Source organism: Alligator sinensis, unplaced genomic scaffold, assembly GCF_000455745.1.
Source record: "Alligator sinensis unplaced genomic scaffold, ASM45574v1 scaffold746_1, whole genome shotgun sequence".
Lineage (NCBI taxonomy): Eukaryota > Metazoa > Chordata > Crocodylia > Alligatoridae > Alligator > Alligator sinensis.
Window position 1 is genome coordinate 2,362,840 of NW_005841959.1, and position 25,956 is coordinate 2,388,795.

The window sequence follows — 25,956 nt, forward strand, 5'->3', positions numbered from 1 at the left end:
TTTTTTTATGTATTATAAATCTTGATTTAGGCCTATTGTATAATGACCATAAATTGTTGTTGAGGACATGGTTCAAATGGTTTCATTTGAAAGGTGCTTGAAAATAAGTTTATTTTTCTTTAAATGTGTATTAATTAAGATGGTTGCTAATTGCTTGAATGCAATAAATTAAAAAAATCAGTTTGAAAGACAGTCCACTACAGTCCTGTAATTTGATGCATGCAAATAAATTAGGAATAAAAATCAACTACAATTTAATTTCAAACCTTTCCCAACTAGCAGCTGTACAATTTATGCACTACTTTTCTATTTTTACTGCAGGATAATGACAATGATGAATGCTTTTACTAGGAAATAAATATTCATTAAAGAGTCTCAGATCAAAACTATACCCCTTTCAAAACACCCATGAATGTGCAAAATCCATTTGCCTGTTGGAAGAGATTTATTTAGGGGGAAGATGGAACTATGCCCACAAGCACATCTCATGACAATTTAATAGTTCAGTTAAATTAAACCTATGGCAATACTTACTTGTAACTACAGTAATCAATATCATTACAGTTGGTGTCGCCTATAATAATATCAAGTGTATGTGGGTGAACAAGTCATTAGTTATGGATGTAAATCAGACTAAGACAGCACAAATGTAAGGCATTAAGGAGCACTACTACCAGGGAGTCACTCAAATGCCAGTAAACTGTTTGCTGGGTCACTGCTCATCTGACCAATCTAGTCACGAACACAGGAAGTATATAAACGAGGACCAAGTGGTAGCTCATTAGAAGTGATTTACATGTTTTATGACTTTTTTGCTCATGCAAGCCAATCTATCAAAAGCAATTACTGAAAAGGAAGAATGGTAATAACATTGGCATGTTGTCTCCTTTATAAATTAACTGGAGGCATTCAATACCCAGTACTTAAAGACACTTGAATCTATTGGAACTAAACTACAAGTGGTATAAGAATGGCCTACTGCTGGTTCAAGACTACTGGAATGTACCTCTACTGAATAGGAAATAATGATCTGCATGCTACTCCTTCCTGCACTTCTTTATTCATATTCCATTACACGGTTTACTGGAGATACTATCATTGCTAATAAGCTCATGATACCTTAATTTCCTAGAGTTAACAAATACATAATTATCTATTTTTCCACATAGAAGGTACACATAACTAATCATTTATGGGCTAAAGGAATGATACAGGTAATGATCAGTGCAAGCATGAAAGTTCAGTCTTTCCTGCACTTTTCTGCTTATTGGGTTACAATCTGAAAGTGCTATAGCCATAGATATTATGTTTACAATGATAAAATGCTTTTTTTCTTACACAAACATGATTTTGCAAACAGCTGACAGTCTGTGTATCCAGTTATATTTGCAGTACTGGTCATGATTCTCCTCCTTGACCAATTCTACACTAGAATAACTCCACCTCAAAGGATTCATGCTGGTTAAGTGCTGAAGATTCAGGCCAATCAACTTTCTAGGTTTCATAATTAATCCTTGAAAGTATTTTTATTACCCAGAATTTAGTATTTGGTTGGCAATATTATCCATCTAATGACTGTAATTATGTACCCAATGAATGTTGTTGTAGTCATGTGTATTATATGTATACATATATAAGCAAAGAGAGAGGCTCGGTGTACCTGGATTGGGTGTGGATAACTGAGCACCATGAACAACCTGTCAGTTATTTAGACTACAAAAATCAAAAGGTAACATAATTTATCTACCAAGGAACAGCATATAATTTAACAGTAGCACCATGACCCACTCTTTACACTTTATCTTGGCACCTGTCTGCAAAATTCAGGTGCAAACACAGGACTGCTACTCTGTCCCCATATTATATAGTGGCTCAAAATTAAAAGAAATAATAGACAACATTTATTACTATTGATAGACTTGCATCTTACCTTGAGACACTCTTCTTGTTTATAGAGATCCTCATAGTTCTTAACCTGCAGAGCAGGTGAGTTAAGGTGGTCTTCCACTTCAGACAAGGCTTTCAGAAGTCGAAGGATCTCTGCCAGGTATGCAGAAGGCATGTAAGTTGTTTCCATAGTCATACCTTCAGTCATCACAACAGTTGTCTCTTCATAAACAGTTTGCTGGTATAGATATACAACAGAATGCTTCCTTTAGTTTCTTAACATTGAAACAAAGTTATCATTTAATGCAATTTCCAGTTCACAACCTAGAAGCAATTAAAAAAAATCCGCCTGCACAACATCTAAAAAAAAGAATGGGTTAAAAAGAAAAAAAGATTCCAAACATATATTAGTGTCATTGAAGTAACATCCTTCTGTAACAAAAGCATAATATTATTTCAGTTTGTGGGCAAAGATCAATGCATTCCACCTTTTCTTTTTGAACTCACAATTGCTAAAGTTGGCCCATACAAAAGTTGGCTCCTTACACAAGACCTTTACTCTCTTGTGCTCTAATAAATGAAAACAGGTAATTAAATGCTGCTTAATGATTCACATACTATTAGCACAACAGTTTGCATTTTCATTTCTCTGTATTTTTAATTGTATGTTCATCATGTAGGAGTTCTATACGTGCATGCTTCAAGCTTTCCAGTAAAATTATTATGAAAAAATATATTTTTGCTTATTAAAATATTTTAAAGTATATTTTTATAAAGCAAAGAGCTGTAAAATCAGCTAAGTACATGAAATATTGTACTAAAAGCATCATTCTAAAATGGGAAACAAGCAGCTATTTGAAGTTTCTTTTCATATGCCTAAAAGAAATCTCAGCAATACTTCTCTTCTGGTCACACAAGTGTTATGTTTAACTGAATGGATATTACCTAAAACTCTGTTTGTTTAAAAAAAATGTTCCTAAGTCAACTGTAGTGAAGAGGCTGAAAAAAAATTGTTTTCTTAAAAATATCAAGATCGTGTATAGTTTGTGGAAAAACACAGGTATCTAAGCTCACAATAATGAAAGCCACACATGATGTGTGATCAGATATGTACGATGACCATCCAACAGACTAAGAAGAGTATGGTGAGACGGACCAAGGGCTTAAGACAAAGCTGTGTATGCCTACCGAGGCACTTCTATTAAGTTAGTTTAAAATTCTGATCTCCTGACCACCAAAAACATCTGGCCACCTTACCTAGAAAGATTCAAGGTAAGAAGCATTCACTAGCTTGATGTCCTGATAAGCTTAGTTTAATATTTCTTTGTGTTTATTGCAGTGCCTTGGTGTTCTTGTCAGGAAACCAGCATCCCATTGTGATAGGCATCAGCATATCTTCTCAAAATAGAACTCTTACTGAAAACAGCCTAAATTCTAATAAAAAATGCATCAGCATAAGACACAAGACACCCGTAGCAACCTTGCATAGCCTTTCCAAATAGTTGTTAAGAAACATTCTTTGAAAATCATTTTTTTTTTTATTAGCTCTGCTGAAAAATAGGATAGATTAGTCTATGTGGAAAATCTTCCTAACCTAGCTGTAGTGCTTAGAAAACTCAAGCTAGTTCATTCAGAGCTGCTTCAACAGTGTGACATGTAGACAACCTAAATGCCTTGCTCTTTGCATTGACTGAAAGGGTGTTGGATCTAGTGTTTACTATATGTAGAAGGCACTGGATTAATGGTCTTGAAGACACCAAATTTTGTTATTTATCTGCAGAATGCATATACACAGTAGTATGTACTAGTGTAAGTGATCATACTGCCTTGCTTAACTGACTCTTCCTTTTAATGGAAGGGCTAGGTGCAGTCTTCACTCTTTGCTAAATCTAACTATCGAGGTACCAGATGTGTTTTTTCTTTTAGTGATTCGGAATATAGACAGAGACCACATCATCATTTTAGAAAAATTACCGAACAACCATCAAATAATAAGAACCTCTGGTTATGGGATTTGAACAGGAATAGAAAGCCCCAGATTCCATACCAATACGCAGAGACACTTCACTCTATTACTTTTTTCTACACTGTGGCAGCACAAATTCTAAGAGTCACAGGTATAAAAAGTGCACACCACACGTGGAGATAATATCCATGAGTTTATTTGTGGAAACATGCTATACTGCATAGCCAACAGTTTCACATTTTATGTACTCATTAATCCAACTTCTCAAGTGTTACATTTATCTTTAAAACCACCGTATAACCTTTTCAAAGCATTATGACTCTATTAACATTACTCAACATCAAATGTAATATCAAATGTTCTTCCTAAAAGTTGATTTCTAGCTCTTGAAAGCCTTAAGACTTTTAAGACAATGAGACTTTTATGGATTGCAAAAGTAAATTTATACTAATTTAAGGGATTTTTAAAAATGGGGGTAGCCAACTGGTATAACACCATGAGCCGAAGCTCTAGCAGCAGCTTTAGTGGGAACAACCTGACAGTGAATTTTGGTGTTAATATCATTATTTACTAGTAAATAATAAGGTTGTTTGAAAAAAAGATACCTTCAAGCAGAAATTTCCCAAGCTCTGTCATCACATTTGACAGCATTGTTTTAAATCTACTCTAAGTATAACAAATATAATGTATTTGCTTCAAGTGACATTTTAAAGGAAAACGATATGCAAATACATTAAATTTGCATACAACACTGGAGAAATTGCAAACTGAATTGTGATTCCCTCTTCGTGAGTTTGCAAGAGGTGCTAGGACCACACTGAATTTTTTTTTTTTGCCCCAAGAAGAATTTGGCTTCTGGGAGCAAAGGGTAGACATAAGCAAGAGGCCTAACAAGAAACAGTTGAAATGATCATTCAACAATGCTTTGCATGTGAGAATGACTGTGCTGGATGTAGTGATGGATAGCCACTAGATAGACTATATGAGGAATCAGTAACTTTTTTCTAAGGGTCAGTGCAACCCAGACATGGCAAAAGACAACTGAGCCCTGGATGCTGTTCTAGGAGATCATGCTCCTCCACGTAAAGGGCTGCTCTCTTGTCTCCTGCTGAGGCCTCTGCTTACCATTACCACCAGAGAGTGTGGCAGACATGGACAAGTGTTTTAAAAACTGGCTATTGATGAAAAGGAACCCAAACCCATAATACTATTAAAAAAATAATATTACCCCAGAGTGAGGTGTACATAATTGGCTAGAGCCAAAATGCTTTATGAGCACCAAGACACATCAGAAATTAACAATAATTTAAATTTACCAGAACCTGGATATAAAATGTTAGCTAATTTCTTAAAACACTGTGTGTAAATATAAACTTTTTACCAAGCCGTCAACCTGGCACAATATAGCAGACAGTAACTTTTTAAAAATACTAAGCTTCAAATATCCACTGGCTGTTAAATCAATAAATATGGAAAACTGGTGGCATAGATTCTTCATATTTCCTTGTTTATGCAAAACACACACACTCTTATTAAAAGTAAACGCTTTTCATTTGTATTTAATTTACTCTGTCTTCTATAATTACATCCCTCTTTATGTTGATATGTACAAATCCTTTCTAATCTTTTGAAAAATCAATCAACCAACATTCCCCTAGTCAATGATTAATATTTCACTCACTCCTCCTCATTTCATACATTTATTGAAAATTTGTATTCATAAGAATAAGATAATGCTATACCCATACTAATTTGTGTTTTATATCTATTTGATTCGTTACATATATTTTAAATGAAGAAAAGGAATCTTTCCACAGGTACATTTCTATCAATAACAAATGAGTACCATACCTATTTGTCTGTTGATTCCTATCAATTACTATACAAAGGCATCCATAAAATGCTAGTGAGCATAGCAAACCAAAACACTTTTTAGAATGATTCAATTTTGGCCATTAGAAATAAAAATATATCAATATTAGCAGAAATTGGTGTATGAGATAATTATTTTCTACATGCAGTATATATAGCTCTAATGGTATTATCTCAATTATAAGTATTTGCTAGATTGCCTTGGGAATGAAGAGCACTGCAAATTCTCCTGTACTGTCTTAACAGAAAAAAAGTAACAAATGGGTTGAACTATAAATGATTGCCGCACAAACTGGTCTGGTTTAAAAAAGCTGAATAATTCTTTGTGACATATCTATTTTCACACTTCCTGAAGATTTGGTTTTGGACAAAAATCAAAACCCAACAACATTGCTATGGGAATTGCTCATTTCCAACAAGTCTCCATTCTCTTGTCATACAATAGCTCTTTTCTTATTTGTAGTGTATCCTCACCACAGGATCCAGAACTAATAGCAGCCCATTCTCTTTTATTTCTTCAGTGGGGTGCACAGTGCACCCTGGGAACTACAGTGACAACACAAAACAACAAAATTGTCAGCAGGGAGAGACCCTGACACAGCACCAAGTGCCACCTAAGCTAGTACCTAAGGAAAAAGTTGGGATGGCAAAAGCTAGTCCTAGCTTCCTTTCATAAATGATCTGATCCTGGACAAAATAATGACAAAGTAATCCTTTAACGGCATCTAAGGGTTGAGGATTGGAAAAACAAAAGAGGTAACTCTGTCGGATAAAGGTAACTAGTGCTTAGATGGTCAGAAAAAGAGTTAGGAAACTTTTAGAAAGGCACAAGTGAGATGCTTGAAAGCTCCAGATAACCTTGTTGGTGTTTCTCAGAAGCCATTCCCAAACTACTCAACAGTCACTAACCAGTGCATAACATCAAGATAACCTGTAGGACCTAAAAGAAAAAATGGAAATATAATGTGGTATTGACATGGCATCAGAGAGATATTTTTCTTAGAGAATGTATGATAGTTATTTACAGTCAGCAAATCTTCTTTTGTTATGTACCTCTTGCTATGATAGCCATGAGTAATATCAGCCCACCTTCGGTTAAGCCAACCCAACGCCCTCATCACTGCTACTATGTATTCCCTGTAAATTAATCCAAATAATGTATTTTGTGTAAATACTTAAGATATATATATCAAAATAATGCTGAGGATGTGGAATGTGTCATCATGAGATAGCATGACTTCAGTCAGCAACAAGTGTGTGGGTGAAGATTTGATGGTAAAAGCTACCTCTGTCAAGTGCAGATAGATTTTAAAACCCTACTACAAAATTAAACATTTACACGATGCCTCAAGTTTTGAGGATATTTGTAAATCCTTCTGCATTCAGATTTTAGTGCTGAAATTCCATCCCCGATTAGGATAAATCTGGATTAACTCCACTGAAGTACAATTACACTAATGTAAATCCAATAAAAATGTTTGTCAGAAGAGCCACTGCTCTTTCGGCATGGACAGACATGCTGTTTGACGCACTCTAAGGCTAAGTGCAGGCGTTCAAAAAGCCCGAGGCAAAATCGATCCAATCTATGAAGGTTTCTCTAATGTGTATAAATTGAATTGGGAGTGAAGGGAACATACTTTTTCCCTTTGGGGGGACACAGGCAGATGCCTGCATTGGCAGAGGCCAGAAGGTGGTGGGATGTGAGGCAGGGGCTATTACTGATTGGCTGCCAGCACTTGTCCTCAACCCCCTGCTCCCAGCCACAAGAAGGGGGGGAGCCAGCACAGAATCTCTCCCCAGACTCATCCCCCCCCACTCCAAGTGCTAAGAGCCAGAGATGGTGGGGGGAAGTGGGTGAAACTGAAGCCTTCCCCCCCCCACCCCTGAACCAGCCAAAACAGCAAAGGGGAGCCACATTCCCATTCCCATTCCCCATTCCCCTACCCCTCCCAGGCAGGAACTTTGGTTCACAGCTGCATGACTGCCCCTGTGCCGGGAACTGGGGAGGGAGGTGGGAGAACAGAGTACCCTCCTGTGAAGACCCCCCTGGTTTGCTTGCTCAGGTCTGCAAAGGTGAAGCTGGGCCAGGTCAGGTCTGTGAAGTGGGGGCTCCACTTCCCTCTCCCAGGGCTATGGAGAACTGTAACTCCTGTCTGCAGCTATCATGCAGTCATGCAGGGGTTAAGGGAATGGAGCCCTCTATCATACCCACCCCCCAGTGCTGGCTTGGGGCTGAGGCTGTGCCATGTGGGGCTCCATTCTCCTACACCCCACCACTCATGAAAGCTGTAGGCAGGAGCCATGGCTGTCTGCCAAATCTGGCATCAATGATAAGGGGTAGCAGAGCCTCTACCACACAGATCCAACCCGCTCCCTCCCCAGACCCAAGGCAGCAATCTGGGGGGATCATGTGCTGGGGCGGGGTGGGCTCTGCTTCACCCCCTGCCCCTGATTGCTGGCATGGCAGACAGCTGTGTGGCTCTGAGCATGGCTCCTGCCTGCAGTTGTAAGACAGTCAGGTGTGGGGGCAGAGAGGGGGCAGAGCACCCTACCACATGATCTCCCCCAGCTATGCTGAATAGGAAGAAGTGGGGGTCTCCACTTTTCCCTTCCATTATCCCCACCACTGAAAGTTGACGGGGGTGGGACTGTGGAGAGAAACTGCACTGGCCAGGTGAGCCAGCCAGTGGCAAAGGGGGGAAGCCCCTGCCATGTGGTCCCCCAAGCTATGCTGGCTATAAGGGGTCAGAGGCCTCCACTCCACCTCTCTTGGCTCAGCTGACAGGTGCAAGCAGGATGCAAGGCTAGGAAGCAGGGGCTTTGCTGCCTCAAATGGAGTTCAACGTAGACAAATGCAGGGTGCTGCCAGACCGCAGCCAGCAAGGCCAGCCATACCTTGTCATGCATCCAAAGATGCATCTCAAGCCGGTCCAGAGAGGTGATACTCCCCCTCTATGCAACTTCGGTCAGGCCACTATTGGAGTACTGTGTCCAGTACTGGGCACTGCACTTCAAAAGGGATGTGGCCAGCCTGGAGAGGGTTCAGTGGAGGGCCACCCACTTGTTGAGAGGGCAGCAGGACAGGCCCTATGAGGAGAGACTGAGGGACCTGAACCTGTTCAGCCTCAGCAAGTGGAGGCTGAGGGGGGACCTGGAGGCTGCCTCCAAACTCCTCAGGGAAGATCAACAGCAAATAGGCAGAGCCCTTTTCTCCCCAGCACCCCCTGGGGTGACAAGGAACAATGGTCATAAGCTGATGGAGAATAGGTTTAGGTTAGGGATCAGAAGGCAATATTTTACAGTTAGGGTGGCCAAAATCTGGAACCAACTTCCCAGGGAAGTGGTCCTCGCCCCTACCTTTGGCAAATTCAAGAGGAGGTTGGATGATCTCCTGTCTGGGGTCTTGTGAACCCAGCATTCATTCCTGCCTGTGGCAGGGGGTCAGGCTAGACGATCTGTTCAGGTCCCTCCTGACCCTAGCTATTATGAAACTATGAAACTCTATGACATCCTAGGGGTGGAGCTGACCCAGGACTCAGGCAGAGCAGAGGAGCACAGAGCAGAGGAAAAGGCTATCCTGCCCACACTGAAAGGGGGAGTTAGCAGGGAAATGGCAAGGGCTTCTAGGATGCCAGAGGACCGCAACCCAACTTTAGTCAGGAGGGGATCTGGGACTGAAGTTTGATAGACTTTGGTCTAACTTAAACTGGTTAAATCTGATACTATATCTATCCAGGTCTATCTTATACCAGGTTTTACCATTTTTAAACCGGTGTATGTGAACTGAACTTTTGTTCTGTTACAGGTTTAGACCAGTTTCTGACCACCTAAACCAAAAAATGTGTAATGTCTGTACCTAGCCTAAGTGCCTTTGAAGTGTTCCAAAAAGTGAGGGTACAGACATGCATAGCCAGAGAAATGCTTAAAAAATGACACCCAGAAAAGGAACATCATTGAAATGCTTCCTGAAACCTCTTCAAGCACCAACACATCCAATAGTGTTCTGCAGTACATGCGGTGGATGGGGAGCAGGGTGGATAACCAATGAGCATTCTCCTTTGCCCTAGGAACATCTGGAGACTGAAAGCCGAGAAGCATGCAGACTTGTAATACAGTGCTGCTGCATGCCTTTGCAGCTACTCTGAAATGCTCTAGGGCAGAGGAAAGCTGCTGGGGGCATAACAAGTGGTGGGGACTGTACATCTGCATGATGCCAAATAGAAATGCTCAAGGATTCACAGTACTTCAAATGAATATCTGTCCATAGCATTTGATGGTAGGATAGACAAGTCTATGAAAAACAATGAAATAACCTATGCAAGAAACACACCTTGCCTGCAAAATGGAACTGATTAATACGAGTTTTCTACCCATGCCTGGCTTTGACCCTTCTGAACAATACAGACAACTACATGAAAACAATGCATGCTGCATCCCTGAGAAAAAAATCTGTTTTATGAATTTTATACAAATTACACCACTACTTTATATAAGGAATGAGATACCCTCCTCCCTCCATCCCCATGAAAAGGTGCATATATTTTGAATGCTGCAAGATACATATGATGAAATAAATGGGACTGTTCCTTTGCTGACAGTTAAATGTGTGAATTTTATAGGATCAAGACACTGAGAAGTCACTTTTTTATTAGATTATATCTCATACTACAGACTGATTCCTCAAAACTAAAAATATATGCTTTTGAGACATCCAAAAATGCTAAAACTTTAATGATTTCACAAAGAATAAAAATTACCCAGGTGCCTCTGCAGCATGAGACCAATACATTTCTTAAGTACAACTCAATGCTTTTAAAACAGGAATGAATTTCACCTTGGGAAAGCAATGTCATCATGTTTAAGCCATAGAATGCTTTCTCAGAGCTCTTCCTACCTTACCTTACAGAACAACACATATATGCATGCCACACTCATAAGCTAATTAAATCTATTCTATGTCTGACAATGTCAATAGACTCATTGTTTTCATGCTCTGCTATGCGAGGGAGAAAAAACACCCCTACAGTGAAACGGCATTCCATTTATAGCACTTTAAAGAAAACATTGTGATCTTATTATAAGAAAAATAAATGCCCGGATTTTAACCATCACCACCTAAGCAACGTACAGGCTGGTATGGTATAATGTGAGACTCCTCGTGAAGTTTTGTCTGTGACCTTCACAGCCTGATTGAAATGCAAAGTTTTCTTCTCCACGGGTGAGGGTCTATTCCATATCCATTTTTGCTCAAGTTCTAGGCCACCTCCCAACAAATTCTGATAGTCATGCTATATTCTAATGAGCTCTATGCAGTGATTTGATAGGTAACCTGTGGATAGCTTGCCTTGAAGCAATGAATGTGAACGAATACACTTATTCCACTCAAAATTCAAATCTTATTTTCAGTTCCCCCAAATTAAATATTTTCTCTTATTCACTTGTCCATAAAGAAGGATGTAGAAAATACCTGTAATGATTTACTTTCGACATTATACCAAATGGGAAGTTATTATGCATTGTGATTTCCATAGTTATTACGGATTAACTTAATTATTTTTGTTTAAAGATTAATTTAGCATCTATACAAATAAAATCTAGCAAGACTGGCTTGAGTCATAAATAATGCTACCAGAGGTTGTATAAGTCCTAAATACGGGTCTTTGACTGATCTTTAATAGTGATGTCAATACTCCTGTTTTACAGGATTAGCATCTACTTGTGTCCTACGCTCAAAAGTGGCAACTATATGCCTGGTTTTAAATAAACTGATAAAATAATTTATCCTGCTCAAGATGATTTATTTTAATCCACTTAATAATATTTAAGTGAGAAAATAATTTAGCAAGCTTAGAAAAAAAGTGGTAACTGTTTTCAAAGCTGACTTTATAATGGTGAAAACTGGTTGTGTGTGTCACCATAGTATTCCTTTTACATAAATATATGGTGAACTGTTAATTATGAGGTTAAAAAACACACAGGACTACACCTCAAAACTTATCATTCAAGCAATGTATAGGTAAGGCATTTTCTCTTTTCGGGAAAGTAATCCTGTGATTGTGGTTTAGCCAAATAAGCCAAATAAGCTGACTTGTTATATCTTGATTGACCAGTTCTTGATTGACAAATGCTCAGCCCCCTGAAGCTAACTCACAATTATATGTTAAATCCAGAGCAGCAAGGTCTGTAAACTTAACTTCATTTTACTGCTAAATCATCTGTAAGTATATTACAATGAATTGTAGATAAGAACATATGACATAAATGCCACCAAATCCATTTTGATGTAATTTAATCCACTCATTTGGCATACAAATAAAGCACATTCTTATCTTAATGAGATAACAGGCTGGAACAGATTCCAGCTAATCCTTCCCCTTATTTAATGTCATACTGAAGGCAAAAAAAAAAAAAATAGTTATACTGCATGGTAAAAATTTTGACAGATGTTAATTGACTGGTAACACACCTATATCACTCCCCCTCAGTTTCCCGATATTCATTGTATACACTATACAGCTATACAGAGACAACTAATATAAATGTACTGACTTCTTTAATATAAAAACATGTAAATGCATATGTTGGATTTCTGTAATAAGATCAGATCAAAGCAGAATGGCAAACCTGTATTCCAGGATAGCTTTCAACAAATATCTCTGTGTCATTATAGTAACATCCAAAAATTGTTTAGATGAGTATTTCTATTCTTTCTAATTAAACTAGGGATGCAAATATTATACTGTTGCACTTTAAAAACACTTTATGTTATTAATTAATATGCTGCACTACCCATAAACATAATTGGTTTAAACATACTGCCACAGAATTAAAAAAATGGACTAAATATAGACATTGGATTTATGGCACATTATAACCTGCCTCCCACTCAATAGTCCCAGGTAATCCCTCTACATTTTACCAGCTACATTCTATCACCAAATCACCATTCCCCACTCCCCCCTCACCCCCCTGCCACCTACCTGTCTCACACTTATTCTTTCATATGGCCTTTGATCCTCACTGCCACGCATTTGCATTTTCACAGACCTGCATTTTGCATATTGGTTTCTATTCCACCCAGGAGGACACAAAACACCAGAAGACTGTCCCTATGCCTGAAGAAGGGTGTTTGTGCCCGAAAACTTTCAAAGAACATTTTTTCTTACTATTTAGCTGCTCTAATAAAAGATATCACATTAACCAAATAATTTTGTCTACCATAGATTTGTTAATGTTTTTCAATGTATGAACGTCTTTACATAATTAACACATGCACACACGTGCACGCACATGAATGTATTTCACAGGAAATGCTGTGCTTAAAAAGTGTGCTTATTGGAATACTTTTGTCCTCAACAGTCCTATATCCTGATAATTCAAAACATTCAAGAATGAAGCTGGGTACATTTTCAAGTGGCTCCATCTTATTCAAAGAAATTCATCTTCCAGTACAAGAAATTGCCACATGACAGAAGGAATTTCAAAATGTCTCGAACTTTAGTTATCCAGAGAAGAAGTACAGGGTGGCAGTGAGACAATGAAGCCTGACTGAATAAAGCATCCCTCTCCAAAACAGCACTTAAGCATGAAGTTAAGACCGACTGTCTTCAGTGCTTTGTTGAACAGGAATGTAGTAAAAGCATCCCTAATGATTTCCCTGAATGATAAAAAAATATCCATTAATCTTAAGCATAATTACATATTTTGGGATGTGACCTATCATTGTTTCTAAATTGTTTGTTTTATTCCTTTTGCTTATTCATGGTGCTAATTCTCAACGAATAATTCGGTGAAGTAAACCCTGTCTGTTTAGCAATTCTTTGATATAATATTAAAACAATCTAAAATATTGCTAAAATACATCATTAATACTTAAAGCCAACAAACTTTAAAGAACAAGACATTAAGGACTCATTGCCTCATTCCTGAAATTATAAAAGGTGTTACCAAATTCCATTTTTGTCTTCATTTCCTTTTCATGGTTACTATTTAACGTAATCCTTTCATTAATTGTTATACTAGACTCATATGATTTCAGACTATAGAACAATGACAGGATTTGTTTCTTATAAATCAATATTGGAATTATTCCACAGCTGAGCTTCCCCAAAATGGCCCCGTAAACCATTTGTTAATTACATTGTTCTCCCTCCAGTACTTCTGACAGTGAAACCGATTGTACATGTATATACATGCACACATGTACACTCTGCATCCATAAACATACATGCTTTTGCACTCGTGTGCGCATATACACACATTCAAAATTAAAGATGATGCAGGTGTCTTCAGCTTTCACATAGGGACTGGCATCCCATCCAGAGTGACTGTCACTGAGGACCAGATCATCTCGGGGCTTTCCTCTGCTTGTTTCATTCGATAATGTTACAATCTATTAACTTTTGACAATATAGAAATTATTATAAAGACACTCTAAATGTAGTATGAAATACTACACTAAAAAGAGCAAAGGGCAAGTAGAAAAACAATCTACATGCAAACGTTTTGGGAACTTATTAGGAAAGGAAAGACAATACAAGAAGTGTTTATCCTCAGGTTTGGCTGAGTTATGTGTACAAAGAAAACAGGGTATCATGTTAGTCTTTGCTTTCATAGCATGAAATGGTGGGAGATAGGTCACTTCTGATAAAAAGAAAAAAACCCAGCAGCTTCTTACCCTGTAAGAGAGGATGGTGGGAGAACCTTCAACAGCTGTAGAAGGGCAGCTTTAGGAACCCCTTAGTATCACTTTAAAAGTTCTACCTCAAGTCAGCATCTCGCCCAATTTGTGACAACCTCTCTTTAAAACTAAGATTCAAACCATCATAAAAAGTTGAGACCATTGAGCCTCACTTTTAATCTTAAGGGATTTAGTTAGCATTACTTCATTAAGGGTAATTATTGTTTCAGTTTATAATTATGAAAGTAGAAATGAAGCATCTGTCAGAAGGTTATAATATCATATTTTGCAAAAGAGACAGCATTATCTTCATTTAAAAAGATGTTTGCTCCATTAGTTAGTGTAAACAAATAAATCCTTAGGTAGTTGTTTCAGCCAGCCTTGATACTTACTTCCCCTAGGAAGGAAATAGCAGTACAATACCAAACTTGTCAGACTCCATAATTTGACCCATGATTTTGCAACTCTTACTCCTAGTATAGAATTATTATTTTCCTTTGCTTTTCACAGTACAACTTCTTCTTACTTTTTTTCCTCTTTTCCCACTTACAAGTAGGAAAGAGGGATAAGGAGCATGCCACCCCTTCTTGCAACCCACTTCAACTAGTATATCTCTGAAAAGTTAAATGGAAGCAAAGGTCTAAAGAGAAAATTGTCTCCTATTCACAAGGATACGTGATAAGCATGGGAAATTCTGAAGCAATAATGTATCCAGTTTAGCAATGAGGGTTTCATATTATCAAGCTGTGAAAACTATTTTAAAACTGATAAAGTCTGTTACTCTTTCTGTATATGGCTTAACTGAGTTGTCTCCATGGACAGTTTTGAATTTAGCAGTACAGAATATTAGTAAATTAACATTAAATAATTCTTAGATCTCATGGATGAATTGAAGAGACCTGCCTCTGGAAAAGCTAGCTGAATTTCAGAGGATTTTCTTACAGACTAAACTTCTTGAAATTCATGCATGATCTTTACCACTTTACTGTAAGAAACTCCCCTAATCTGCATTCTTAGATTGATCACAGTTCCTCCCACACACTATTTTATTCTTCTTGGGATAAACAGGAATATTTAGCATATACAAAATGCTTTAGAGACTCAATGAACTGAATGATAAGTCTCACTGCAGATACTGAAGATTACATGTTTGTTTCATTGTATTTATGGGTTTTTTTTTTCTTTTCCCAAATTTAATTTTTGCCCTAAATTTTATGGCAAGGAAAAGCTTCAGCACATCCACAGCTAACAATACAGTGAGCTGAAGTGATCAATCCTGCATAAGGCTGGTCCAAAGCAATGCTGAGAAGCTAAAAGTATTGACATTTATTTTATATTTCATAGGTAACCTCCACATGGAGTCAGCTGCAATGGGAGCATAAAATTAATATTTTAAATCATCTTACATACTTACCTTAATGGACATTACATATATCTAGATATAAAGATAAAGATATATATATATATATAGCTGTGTGTGTGTATGAGTATATGTATATCTGTATATATATGTATATACACACACACACACACACACACACACACACACACAACTATAACTACGTGTTATATATAACATGTGGTTATTTTTTTCTTACTTTCCTTTATTTGCTATGAGGACCTAGTAGTTTGGAAATATAATGCCTTGCTTGTGTGATTTGATCTTTTTTCATTTGATGAATACTGATCTTTGTTTTGCCTGGGTGAATTCCTGGCTCCGCTGAATTCAATGGTAAAGCATTCAACCTGACTTTAGCAGGACCAGGATCTCTCCCTTCCTTACTAATGGAAAATACTTACTTACTAACAAGAAAATAAGCAAAGCTGATTCATCATAGAGCTTTGCTTATTTTCTTGTTTACGGGGCAGCACTATAGAGTATGTGACGCAGCATATACATAATTTTGACCTGTAGCTGGTTAAGAAGCATCAAGGGTAATGTTGCATGTGTGTATGCACATACAAGCATGCACACACACACATACACACAGGCACATACACAAAGTAACTCATAGTTGGATATATCATAGTAGAGACAAATTCAGTCTTGGAAGTGAAAAGCTGACTGTAGCGACAGACCTTTTCTGCCTCTTATTCAGTAAAAGTGATGATTTCTTACATCTGGAGTCTTTACTCCTTGACAGGGTCCAATTGACTTTCCCTAAACATAAATATGTAATATAATACCCTAACACTGAATAAATAAAACACAGCAAAGTGCACTACTCTAATGGTTCGTATCATCTTCCAGGAGACAAAGAAATCAAGCTGTTAGCTGTTCATTCCCTACTCTCTTTTCCCTAGCCTCCAGCCGAACACACTTAGACAATTCAATTCCAAAGCAGCAAACTTCAGTAAACTTTGTAGCTGTTGATTTAAAGTCCCCTCATCAATTCTTTCTTATTTGTGATCACCTCTCCCTTCTTGACACAAGGGTATCAATCTCATTATTGCTTATAGAAATGATGGTCACTTTGATTTGATTTAGAAAATTTTCTTCCACAGATGAGTGAAAAGTTTCTTTCACAAATGGATTAAGCAGTACCATAACTGGAAGGGGAAGAGTGGTGAGAGACAGGTAACTACCACAGCAGCCCTGGGGGCTGCCTTGGTAAAGGGACACACACATAACTGACCACAGCAGCTGCTCCTTCTGCTCCTGCTATCGGCTCAACAGTAGTTGACACTTCCCTGTGCACTGTAATGTCCGAGACAGAGAGTTGCCTTGGTATGACTCTAGATTAAAGAGATCTGAGTACCTAAAGGGAAAGACTGAGTTGCCTCCTCCTACTCTACTCTTAATGGATTAAGAGTTCCTTTCCTTCCATTCACCATAGCTCTTTAATTTGTGATAAATTTGGCATAAATATTGTGCAATGTATATTGACAACAATAAACTGAGAATCCAATTAGGGAAGTGTCACATTAGAGAAAGGATATCAAATGCACAAATCATAAATGAGTGGACTGACAAAGTATGCTAAGAAACCAAATTAATATTTTCATATAGAAATATATTTTTATAAATTAGTCATGAAACTATTATGTTAAATTGACAGCTTTCTAAAGGCATTACATTTCACAAAGCAGGGACAAAAATGTACTTAATAGCAAAACGAAAAGTGGATAACTTAAAAAAAAATCTCTTTATTCACCTGCTCTGAAAATATTTTTTCACATTGTAAATCTTCAGTGACATTTGCCTTCACAGCTGGCACAGTATGCTTTACATTGATCAATGCCATACGCAAGCCCACAAGGCAGTTTGAAAAACTCCCACAGAATTCAGTGTTATTTAAGGCTAATTTAATTAGAAGAAAAGTATTGTGAAATATTGTCTTGTAACTTAAGGACTAACTGGCATGAAGGAAAAATTGCCATCTAGAAACTTTAATATCAGACAATATTAGACGTGATTGTTACCTTTCATAAAGAGCAATTAATGTGTACTTCAAAGTGCGAGTGTTTATTTTGCTATTTTCAATCATTCTTATATTTTCTTACACATCTAAAAGAAAGGTCTCTTGCATACCAGTATAACTCCAGACTAACAGCTTTCTATTTTATAGGCATAGATTATAATATACTCATACTATTCATAGCAGATATTATATGTTGCTGTCAAAATGGTTGAAAAGTAATTGATAAACTATAAAAAATTACCTATTTACTGTTTTGTGGAATTTTTTTTCTAGAATATCAATTAATACAAATAGCTAAGAAAATGAACTGTTGAATATACATTTAGGCCAAGAAATCACTTCTATGGGAAATTTGAATATACATCAGAGATCAGAATTTTTGGCATTTAAAAACTGCATTAGGAAACTGGGGTTGTGTTGGCACACAAGAATAATTAAGCAGTAATAATAATAAATAAAACAGTGCATTTTCATTCCTGGTTTTATAACATTAAGCCAATTGCTGACTGATCTTAGGGCAGAATTCTACTTCACAAAGTGGACAACGAATACTATTGAGACCCTAATTTGCAATGGTCTAAAGCACCGGTATCTTTTAAATTCAGCAGATTTTGTAGATATACAGATCATTAAAACCAGACCGTAATTCTCTATTTTCCAATATTCATCAAGCTTTTCAAATTTCTAATTTGCCTGGCAGACATAGGACTGAATAATATTGAAATTTTTAAACACAGGGAGCTAAAAATGTCCTCAGATGTGCACTTTCCAGTCTGAAAGTATTGACTTCCAACAACAGAATTTGGACGGCTGTGTTACTTTTACTATGTATGCACAATAACTGGGCTGGGAGTTAAAATGACATATCCTCCTCAACTTTTTACTCTCCTGTTGATATCTCCCCATCACTCCCAGTGATTCCACAATTTGTGTAGTTCTGCTGTCTGTTGTATCTGTGTAATCTGTTATTTCAACATATCCATATTAATATCCCATTGCAGAATAAGTGGCCTATAGTTGTCATTTCCTCTCTAAAACACTTTAGTTAATGCACCAGGCAATTTTTATTTATAAATTGTCAAACTCACATTAAAGAGACTATGAAATGTATAGGTTGTTGCAAGACTATATGGAACTCTTCTGGCATTAGTGGGAGGTAAAATGGCTGTACTCCTCTTTTTGCATGATTTGAGTACATTATATGTCATTGTTAAAAGTAATGAGACAATATATAAGCATACTGATAAATAGAGAAAAGATAGCAAATGTTACTTCTCTGATTAATAAACACAATAATATTTTGGCTGGCATTTCCCTGACAGAGTTGCAGTGAGATTGGTTCAAAGGAACAAGGTTATTCTAATTTGATATTAATATATACTAAATCTGCTTAGCACAATACAGAAGTTCTGAGAAGTTCCTTCCTAGTTCTTTCAACTAAGACGCTCTCAAGCGTTCTAAAGGACGATCACGCAGATTTGTATCTTCCTCATCTCTCTCTCTCTCTATATATGCACTGTGTTCATACTGAAGTTCCAGGATTGACTACCTTGGCAGCACTTTTACTGTACAAGTAAGCCTTTACTGCTTTATAATATCCCATTTGCAACTGTTTATGTGTGCATCATCTGTTGTTAACAGAATCTCACTGACAGTTTCTAACGGGCATATTTATTATTTAATCTTTTCCCTTTAGGTATTTGGGTTACTGCTGGTTTTACTTGGTTGGTTGATAATGTGAAGAGTAACTCAGGACTTTTTTTTGTGCAGGTCTTTCATTTTAATGAACAGTTTGAGTAAAGCAGTTTTGTTTTTTTCTGAATTTTAAAGAGTTGTACAAACATTAATCAATTAATTCTCGCAACAACCCTGCGAGGTAGGTAAATATTATCTTGTTTTTGGTTTTCTTTTTAAAGGGTAGTTGAATCAAAGACTGGTCAAGCCAGTTGCAATGAGACGATGTCAAAGCCAGAGCTTGGACTGATTACAAAAGTTTCACTCTAGTCTCAAACTTAATCTAGTAGTTTATGTTGACTGTCATCAGGTTTGATACCTATAATAAAATTCTAGTCAAATTTTGCATGGTTGCTGCCATAGTCATAAACATAGCAAAGTATCATTCACAAAATATGGGAAGCAATTGTTTTGTACATATGAAAATCCATTGAATAGTGATTGAATTCATTCAGACAAATATTAGCATTTCTTGAATGAGACATATTTTTAAAATATAGTGATAGGCAATATAATGAATGCATGTTAAAACTTAGAAAGTCACTGAAAATAGATTGTATAAACTATATGCATTATTATGTCTTATTTCCTGATTATCTACTTTTCCATATTTTCAAGCAGAAAAAATACCACTTTTATTGATTTGTTGATACAGTTTTAAAAGTACATACAAATTCTCTGTCACAGTGTGTAATAAATTACATACAAAGCACAACTCAATCAGAATATTTCTATGTGAAGAAAATGTACACCCTTATCACCCATTGTGTTATTAATGACACAAACATACTCATATCCATTAGGAAAAAAAAGATCATTTTGGAAAACCGGGTGAATCTTTCCTTAGCAGAATACAAATTTTAATAATATGCATTTTCTCACAATCATCTAGCTCAATGTCAGAATAAACTGAAAGGAGTAATCGTCTGGAACAAAATTTAGTAACAAATAACCCAATTCCAGGGGGCATATCTACACTTGCACCCAACTGAGTAGTTGTTACTGCACAGTCATTTAGTACTTGCTTTAGTACTGAATTACTGCACAGTATCCACTGTTACTACACACTCCCGGCAACGCATGGCTCATTTCCGACCGTACCATGTAGTAGCAACAAGCTACTGCACAGTAGCTCCTTGCTACTGCGTAGTAGTGTCAGTGTCACAGTTTGTGCCCACTGATGCAACATTACCATAGCTTGTTGGTATGGCAATGTAGCATCTTGTGTAGATGCACACATTATTTCTTAACTTTTATGAATGCACAAATATGCTGAATGCTATTCTTACTTTTAACTGTTTAAAAAAAGGCACATTTTGAGAAAATTAGTGCATTGAAGAAGAGACTTTTTGAGTCAAAAGCTTATTTGCTGGACCAAGCTTTTTTAAAATCTTGTTGAATATTTGTATAATATGAAGCATGTTTTAATGGAAATACATTATTGTCCTGTAGGTGTAACATATCTGCTATGCCAATACTGAAGCAAAAATGTCCACGTAAGAATTTTTCTAGAAACATCTGTTTACCACTGGGTCCCCTGCTACATGTTACATATCATTCTGCTGGTCAACTGTGCAATAAATTAAGACCAGCCACACATGCAAAGTAATTATCACACAATAAAATGAATTAGCCAGCTATAAAATAATGCCAACCACTTATAAAGTTAGTGCTTGAAAATGTGTAACAACTCTATAGCTGTTTTCTATCCAGATTTAATGTGAACATGTAGGAGGACCCTAACATTCCTCAAAACTACAAGATGCCAAAACTGTATTTGGTATCACCAATTATATTAATGAGATTAATTTTCCATATTGAGAGAAAATGAAAAAAATAGAACATTGTGAATATTAAAAAATGGTTAAAATAAGTATATTTCATAGTATCCATTTTGTATATGTATCTAAAATAGTGACAACTGATGTTCCCCTCTATCATCTAATAAAGATAAACAATTAATAATCATTATTCCCTGTATATAATTAAGATCTTGCTATAGCACAGATGCTTCTACCCTGTCAATCAACAAAAACAACTTCTGATTAAAATCTTCTTTTAAGACTTGAAGTATTTGAAGAGGTAGCCAAACACAAGTAGTATAAGAAGAAATCTTGCAATCTCTTCCTAGATATGTATACTATTCATTATGAATACATAAAAAATGGAATTAAAATTTGCATGGGATGGTAGTGTAGTTTGAAAAGAATACATTTTTTCGAAGTACACATGTTTATTGAAAAAATAAATGCATGGTAAACTGACACATTTAAACTGGTAATGTTATGGGAAAAGAATGAGGCAACAAAATAAACATGTGTTTTCATTGCTGAGTTTTCTGTAATTAGTTTTATTAAAGGGCAATTTTAAAACTAAATGGAAAACAAGAGCCTTATTTTATTGGAATATAAAATTTCCCATTTGTTGACAATAGATTTTTTTTTAAATTTGTGGACTTGGTATTGCACCTGGAACTCTGTTAGTAGGATGCTGTTAGTAGTAGTAGTTGCAAACATATAGGTTTGCCAGTAACAACTCACAATTTGTGCATAGTTGAGTCTTCGAAACTGAGCAAATTTGCTCTCAATATCTCGCCAGCGCTTGCTGAGCTGTATCAGGGTTGGCTCCACTGCTTTTGCAGCCCCATCCTTAGACAAGCGTTCAGCTTGCCTGTGCACCGCATTCAGTTCTTCTTTCTTCTTCTCCAATTCTCCATCAATTTCCTAGTGAGCAAAACCAATACAGGGCCCAGGGCAGTTAGCTAACTAGATCAATCAACTTAGAATTAGCAAAAATGTCAAAACTGTAATTTCAAAGATTTTCCACTTTATTGTTACAATAGCAAAAGTACAGTTGTTTCAAGTCTTATTTTACATTTAGACAAAACAAAACTGAGATTAAAGAATCTTCAGGCAAATTGTCATTAAAGATATTGATAACTAGTGTATTCTTAAAATTATTCAACAAAGGCCAACAATTTTTCTCCTAGTTCTCTCTAGTGTTTTGTGAAGGGCAACTGGAGATATCATTATCTATTAGGGTAACATATTATGTACGATCAGTGTTTAGAGAGTGTGTGAATATATTAACTCCTCTTTAACTTTGTGAGAAACTCAGAGAATGAAGCAAAGAAAGCCAATGCTAAATAAATCATAAAAATCTTTTGATATCATGTAAATAAATATTTTGAGTTTTGACAATGATGTATGAATATGTTCTGATGAAAATGAATGTGCTAACATGAGAGAGTGGTCATCCATATACCGATAAGTCATTTGTTCATCTGGAACAAAGATACATAAAGTCAATTACAATTTTTACTAGAAAACATTTGAAGTTTCTTAATACAGTGCACGCTTTCCACATTATTAACAAAAAATATTTACAGTATTAATTATAATTTTTATAACATCCCATATAAGATTTACAAGAATACAACAAACAAAATACAACAAAGAAATATATTAGTTTGAACAAGGACTAGCAATATTTATTCAATAAGACACAAAAATGATGTACTGCATTGTTATGTATATATATCTATATATACACATATATAAAAGGAATTGGTATATTTGCTGTATTTAAAATTATTAAAATAGTGTCTCAAAGATCTACCATTGTCATCCCAAAACAACATTACCTTTAGCTTCTGTTCATCTTTGGGTTCTGGTAGACTGGCTAATTTTTTCTCAATGTCATCCAAACATTTCATTAGGTCATCAGCCTGCCTCTTGTACTGATACCAATGAGGAGAAATCTCTAAAGCCTTTTTTCTTCTTTGAGACCTTAAATCCTGTTCACAGTGCAGACATTATTAGAATATCATTAAAAGACTTACAATATACACACTGGCATGAGTATATGTTGCAGAAAATAAGTAAAAAATGCTTATAACAATTACCTGATTTTTTTAAACTCGATTATGACATTTATGTTCCAGTCACGTAGAAAAGTTAACTGAATACAGGCTATATATATATTCTTATCATTTGCTGTAAGCTACTTTGATTATTATGGGAAATTTTACAGTTGTCTCTGGTTTACATGCTACATAAATTGTTGAAGAATTCCCTGATAGTCAAGCAGCTCAAACTGAGGTACATTTTAAGTAAATGCCAACATTTTGAGAGAGTCATACTCCAAAATACTTACTGGACAGCAGGAAACAGCCCAATTTAAATCTAGCCATAGGTGAGCTTGCCATACTTTGTAGCATCTTGAGAAACTAAAGCCTGTGCAGTCTGAATGGTTACTCAGGAGAAAACCATTTCAATGCAGAAATATTTTTTATATAAACAGATTTTGCAAAAGTCAGCTTACACGTGAAAACTGCTTCATGTTTATGACAGGTGATTTCTAACACTATCTTTATGTAAAAATAGAAGTTATTTTAAAGTATCACTTTGGTAATTTGAGCATAAAGTATTACCAAGGATATGTAGTGACACAGCATTATTTTTTTTACTTAAATGTTACTGAAGGAGGAAGTGTATAAATCAAGGGATACTGTATTTTATTATGTATTTGTACATAGCTAACTTACCATTAACAAAAAATAAAAATGTTATTTTATTTTCTATAATTTTATGTAAGAAAATACTCAGCTCGAATTGGCTTAAACTGTTCAATATTCCATTGAGCTTTATCTGCCAAGGTTGAATGCTTTCATTGAGTCACCCAAAAGAAAATCAATTACCCCATTCCTTGTAAACACAGCTAGTAACGATCTGGTCAATAACATGGATCTGAATTCCATTTTATCATAATTAAAGGTAATACATTATAATTCTGCAAATAGCTTTCTATCTTCATCTCAGCACAAGTTACAAATTAAATCCTGGATTGCTCAAAGGAAAATATTATGAACTCCAACTTTTCACTAAAATGGATAGAACATAATAGGGTCTTCAAGTGTCTGTTTTTCTTATTTCATACAGTTGTAAACATTTAAAAGATCCACCTGGAAAGCAAAGGCACTACTTTGCTAATAATATAAATAATAATTAAATGTAAGCGTGCCATATTTCCAAGCCCAAAAACATCTTCCTGAAGGCTAACGGAAGAGAGGGAGAGAAAAGTAAAATAACTAGAATTATTTCACCTATTTGGAAGTTGACTAACAGAACATAAGAATTGCTAAAGGATATCTGATCAGTTTTGTCTTTAATCCCTGACTGACATCTAATAAAACCTGATAAATCTGATAAACAAGCTATTGGATAGAACCTGTAGCTGCTTTTTATGGCACTGAATATTTTCTTCAAAGAGTCATCAAGATTCAGTTACCTTATTTATAAGGGAATTTTGTCATTACATGGCATATCACTGAAACACTGAAAATGTTATTACTGATTTGATTTCAAGTTACCATAAGTATAAAAAAAAAAATCCTTGTGATATAATATGACAGTGTGACATGCTCGATAGAGCAAGGGCCATATGGAAAAAAAGAGAACCACATAAACGGCCACGTCTACATGAGATGCTGACTGCACAGGTGTTACTGTGCAGTCATTTAGTACTTGCATACACAAGTACTAAATGACTGCGTAGTAACTGGCATTAGTGCACGTAGATCCCCAAATGGCTTTTTGGTGACACTGACTATGCAGTGGCTCATTACTAATGCACAGTAGCATCACATCATCCTTCGTGCCATGTGATGCTTCTACACAGTAGTAACAAGCTACTGTGCAGTCAGCATCTGTTGTAGATGTGGCCACTGTGTTCTAATTAAAATTCTGGACAGGGTATGGTCATTTATATAGTTAATCATGAAAAAACTATATCACTGAACGTGATCTTGAACTCAGCTGAATGTATAGCATTGGACTTCAGGTACCTGAGTACTAGACCTTGTGGCAGGCATACTTATCCTATCATAGTTATAAACAGAGTGAGGGACAGCAGTTCCTTTGAAATCATACACTACCAGTAACACAAAATTTAAGGCATGAAGTTCCAGCAGGTTAAATATTTCTGTTCAGTTCAGTAATTTAATTCTGTAGCACAAAATTTTATATTATTTGTGAGAAATGTTTCTATCTGAGCTTGAGCGTATGGAATACTGTAGGAAAAAATGCACAGGGTAGGCTGCATCATAAAAAATATTGTTAGGCAAACTGAATCTCACAGTCTGAAATTTAGCAGTCATCTGTCTGTAAAATTGCAGTGGTCTAGGGATAACATTTTACCCTTTAATCCAGATGTTTAAAATAACTTTTATCCCCAAATCGTCAAGAGATGAAAACATTTCATCAGGAATGTGGAAGCAAATATGTATGTTCAGTTGCACTTCTTAGGCACCAACAGACTAATTAGCCTTAATTTATACTAACAGAATACTGCCCTGAAATGAAGAAAAAAGGCATGTTATTTTAGAAACATGAGTT

At 36.1% G+C, this 25,956-nt stretch overlaps 1 protein-coding gene across 7 annotated transcripts in view; it reads right to left on the reverse strand.

The window, feature by feature from the left end:
• DMD (dystrophin) overlaps positions 1–25,956 on the reverse strand; it is a 1,961,037-nt gene that overhangs the window by 1,017,772 nt on the left and 917,309 nt on the right. For all 7 annotated transcript variants that reach the window (XM_025200207.1, XM_014518487.2, XM_025200208.1 and 4 more), the window contains 3 exons: positions 23,205–23,357; positions 22,102–22,284; positions 1,931–2,125 (listed from right to left, as the gene is read on the reverse strand). In XM_025200207.1, coding sequence (XP_025055992.1) covers positions 1,931–2,125; positions 22,102–22,284; positions 23,205–23,357 — 531 coding nt within the window. The remainder of the gene's footprint in view (positions 1–1,930; positions 2,126–22,101; positions 22,285–23,204; positions 23,358–25,956) is intronic.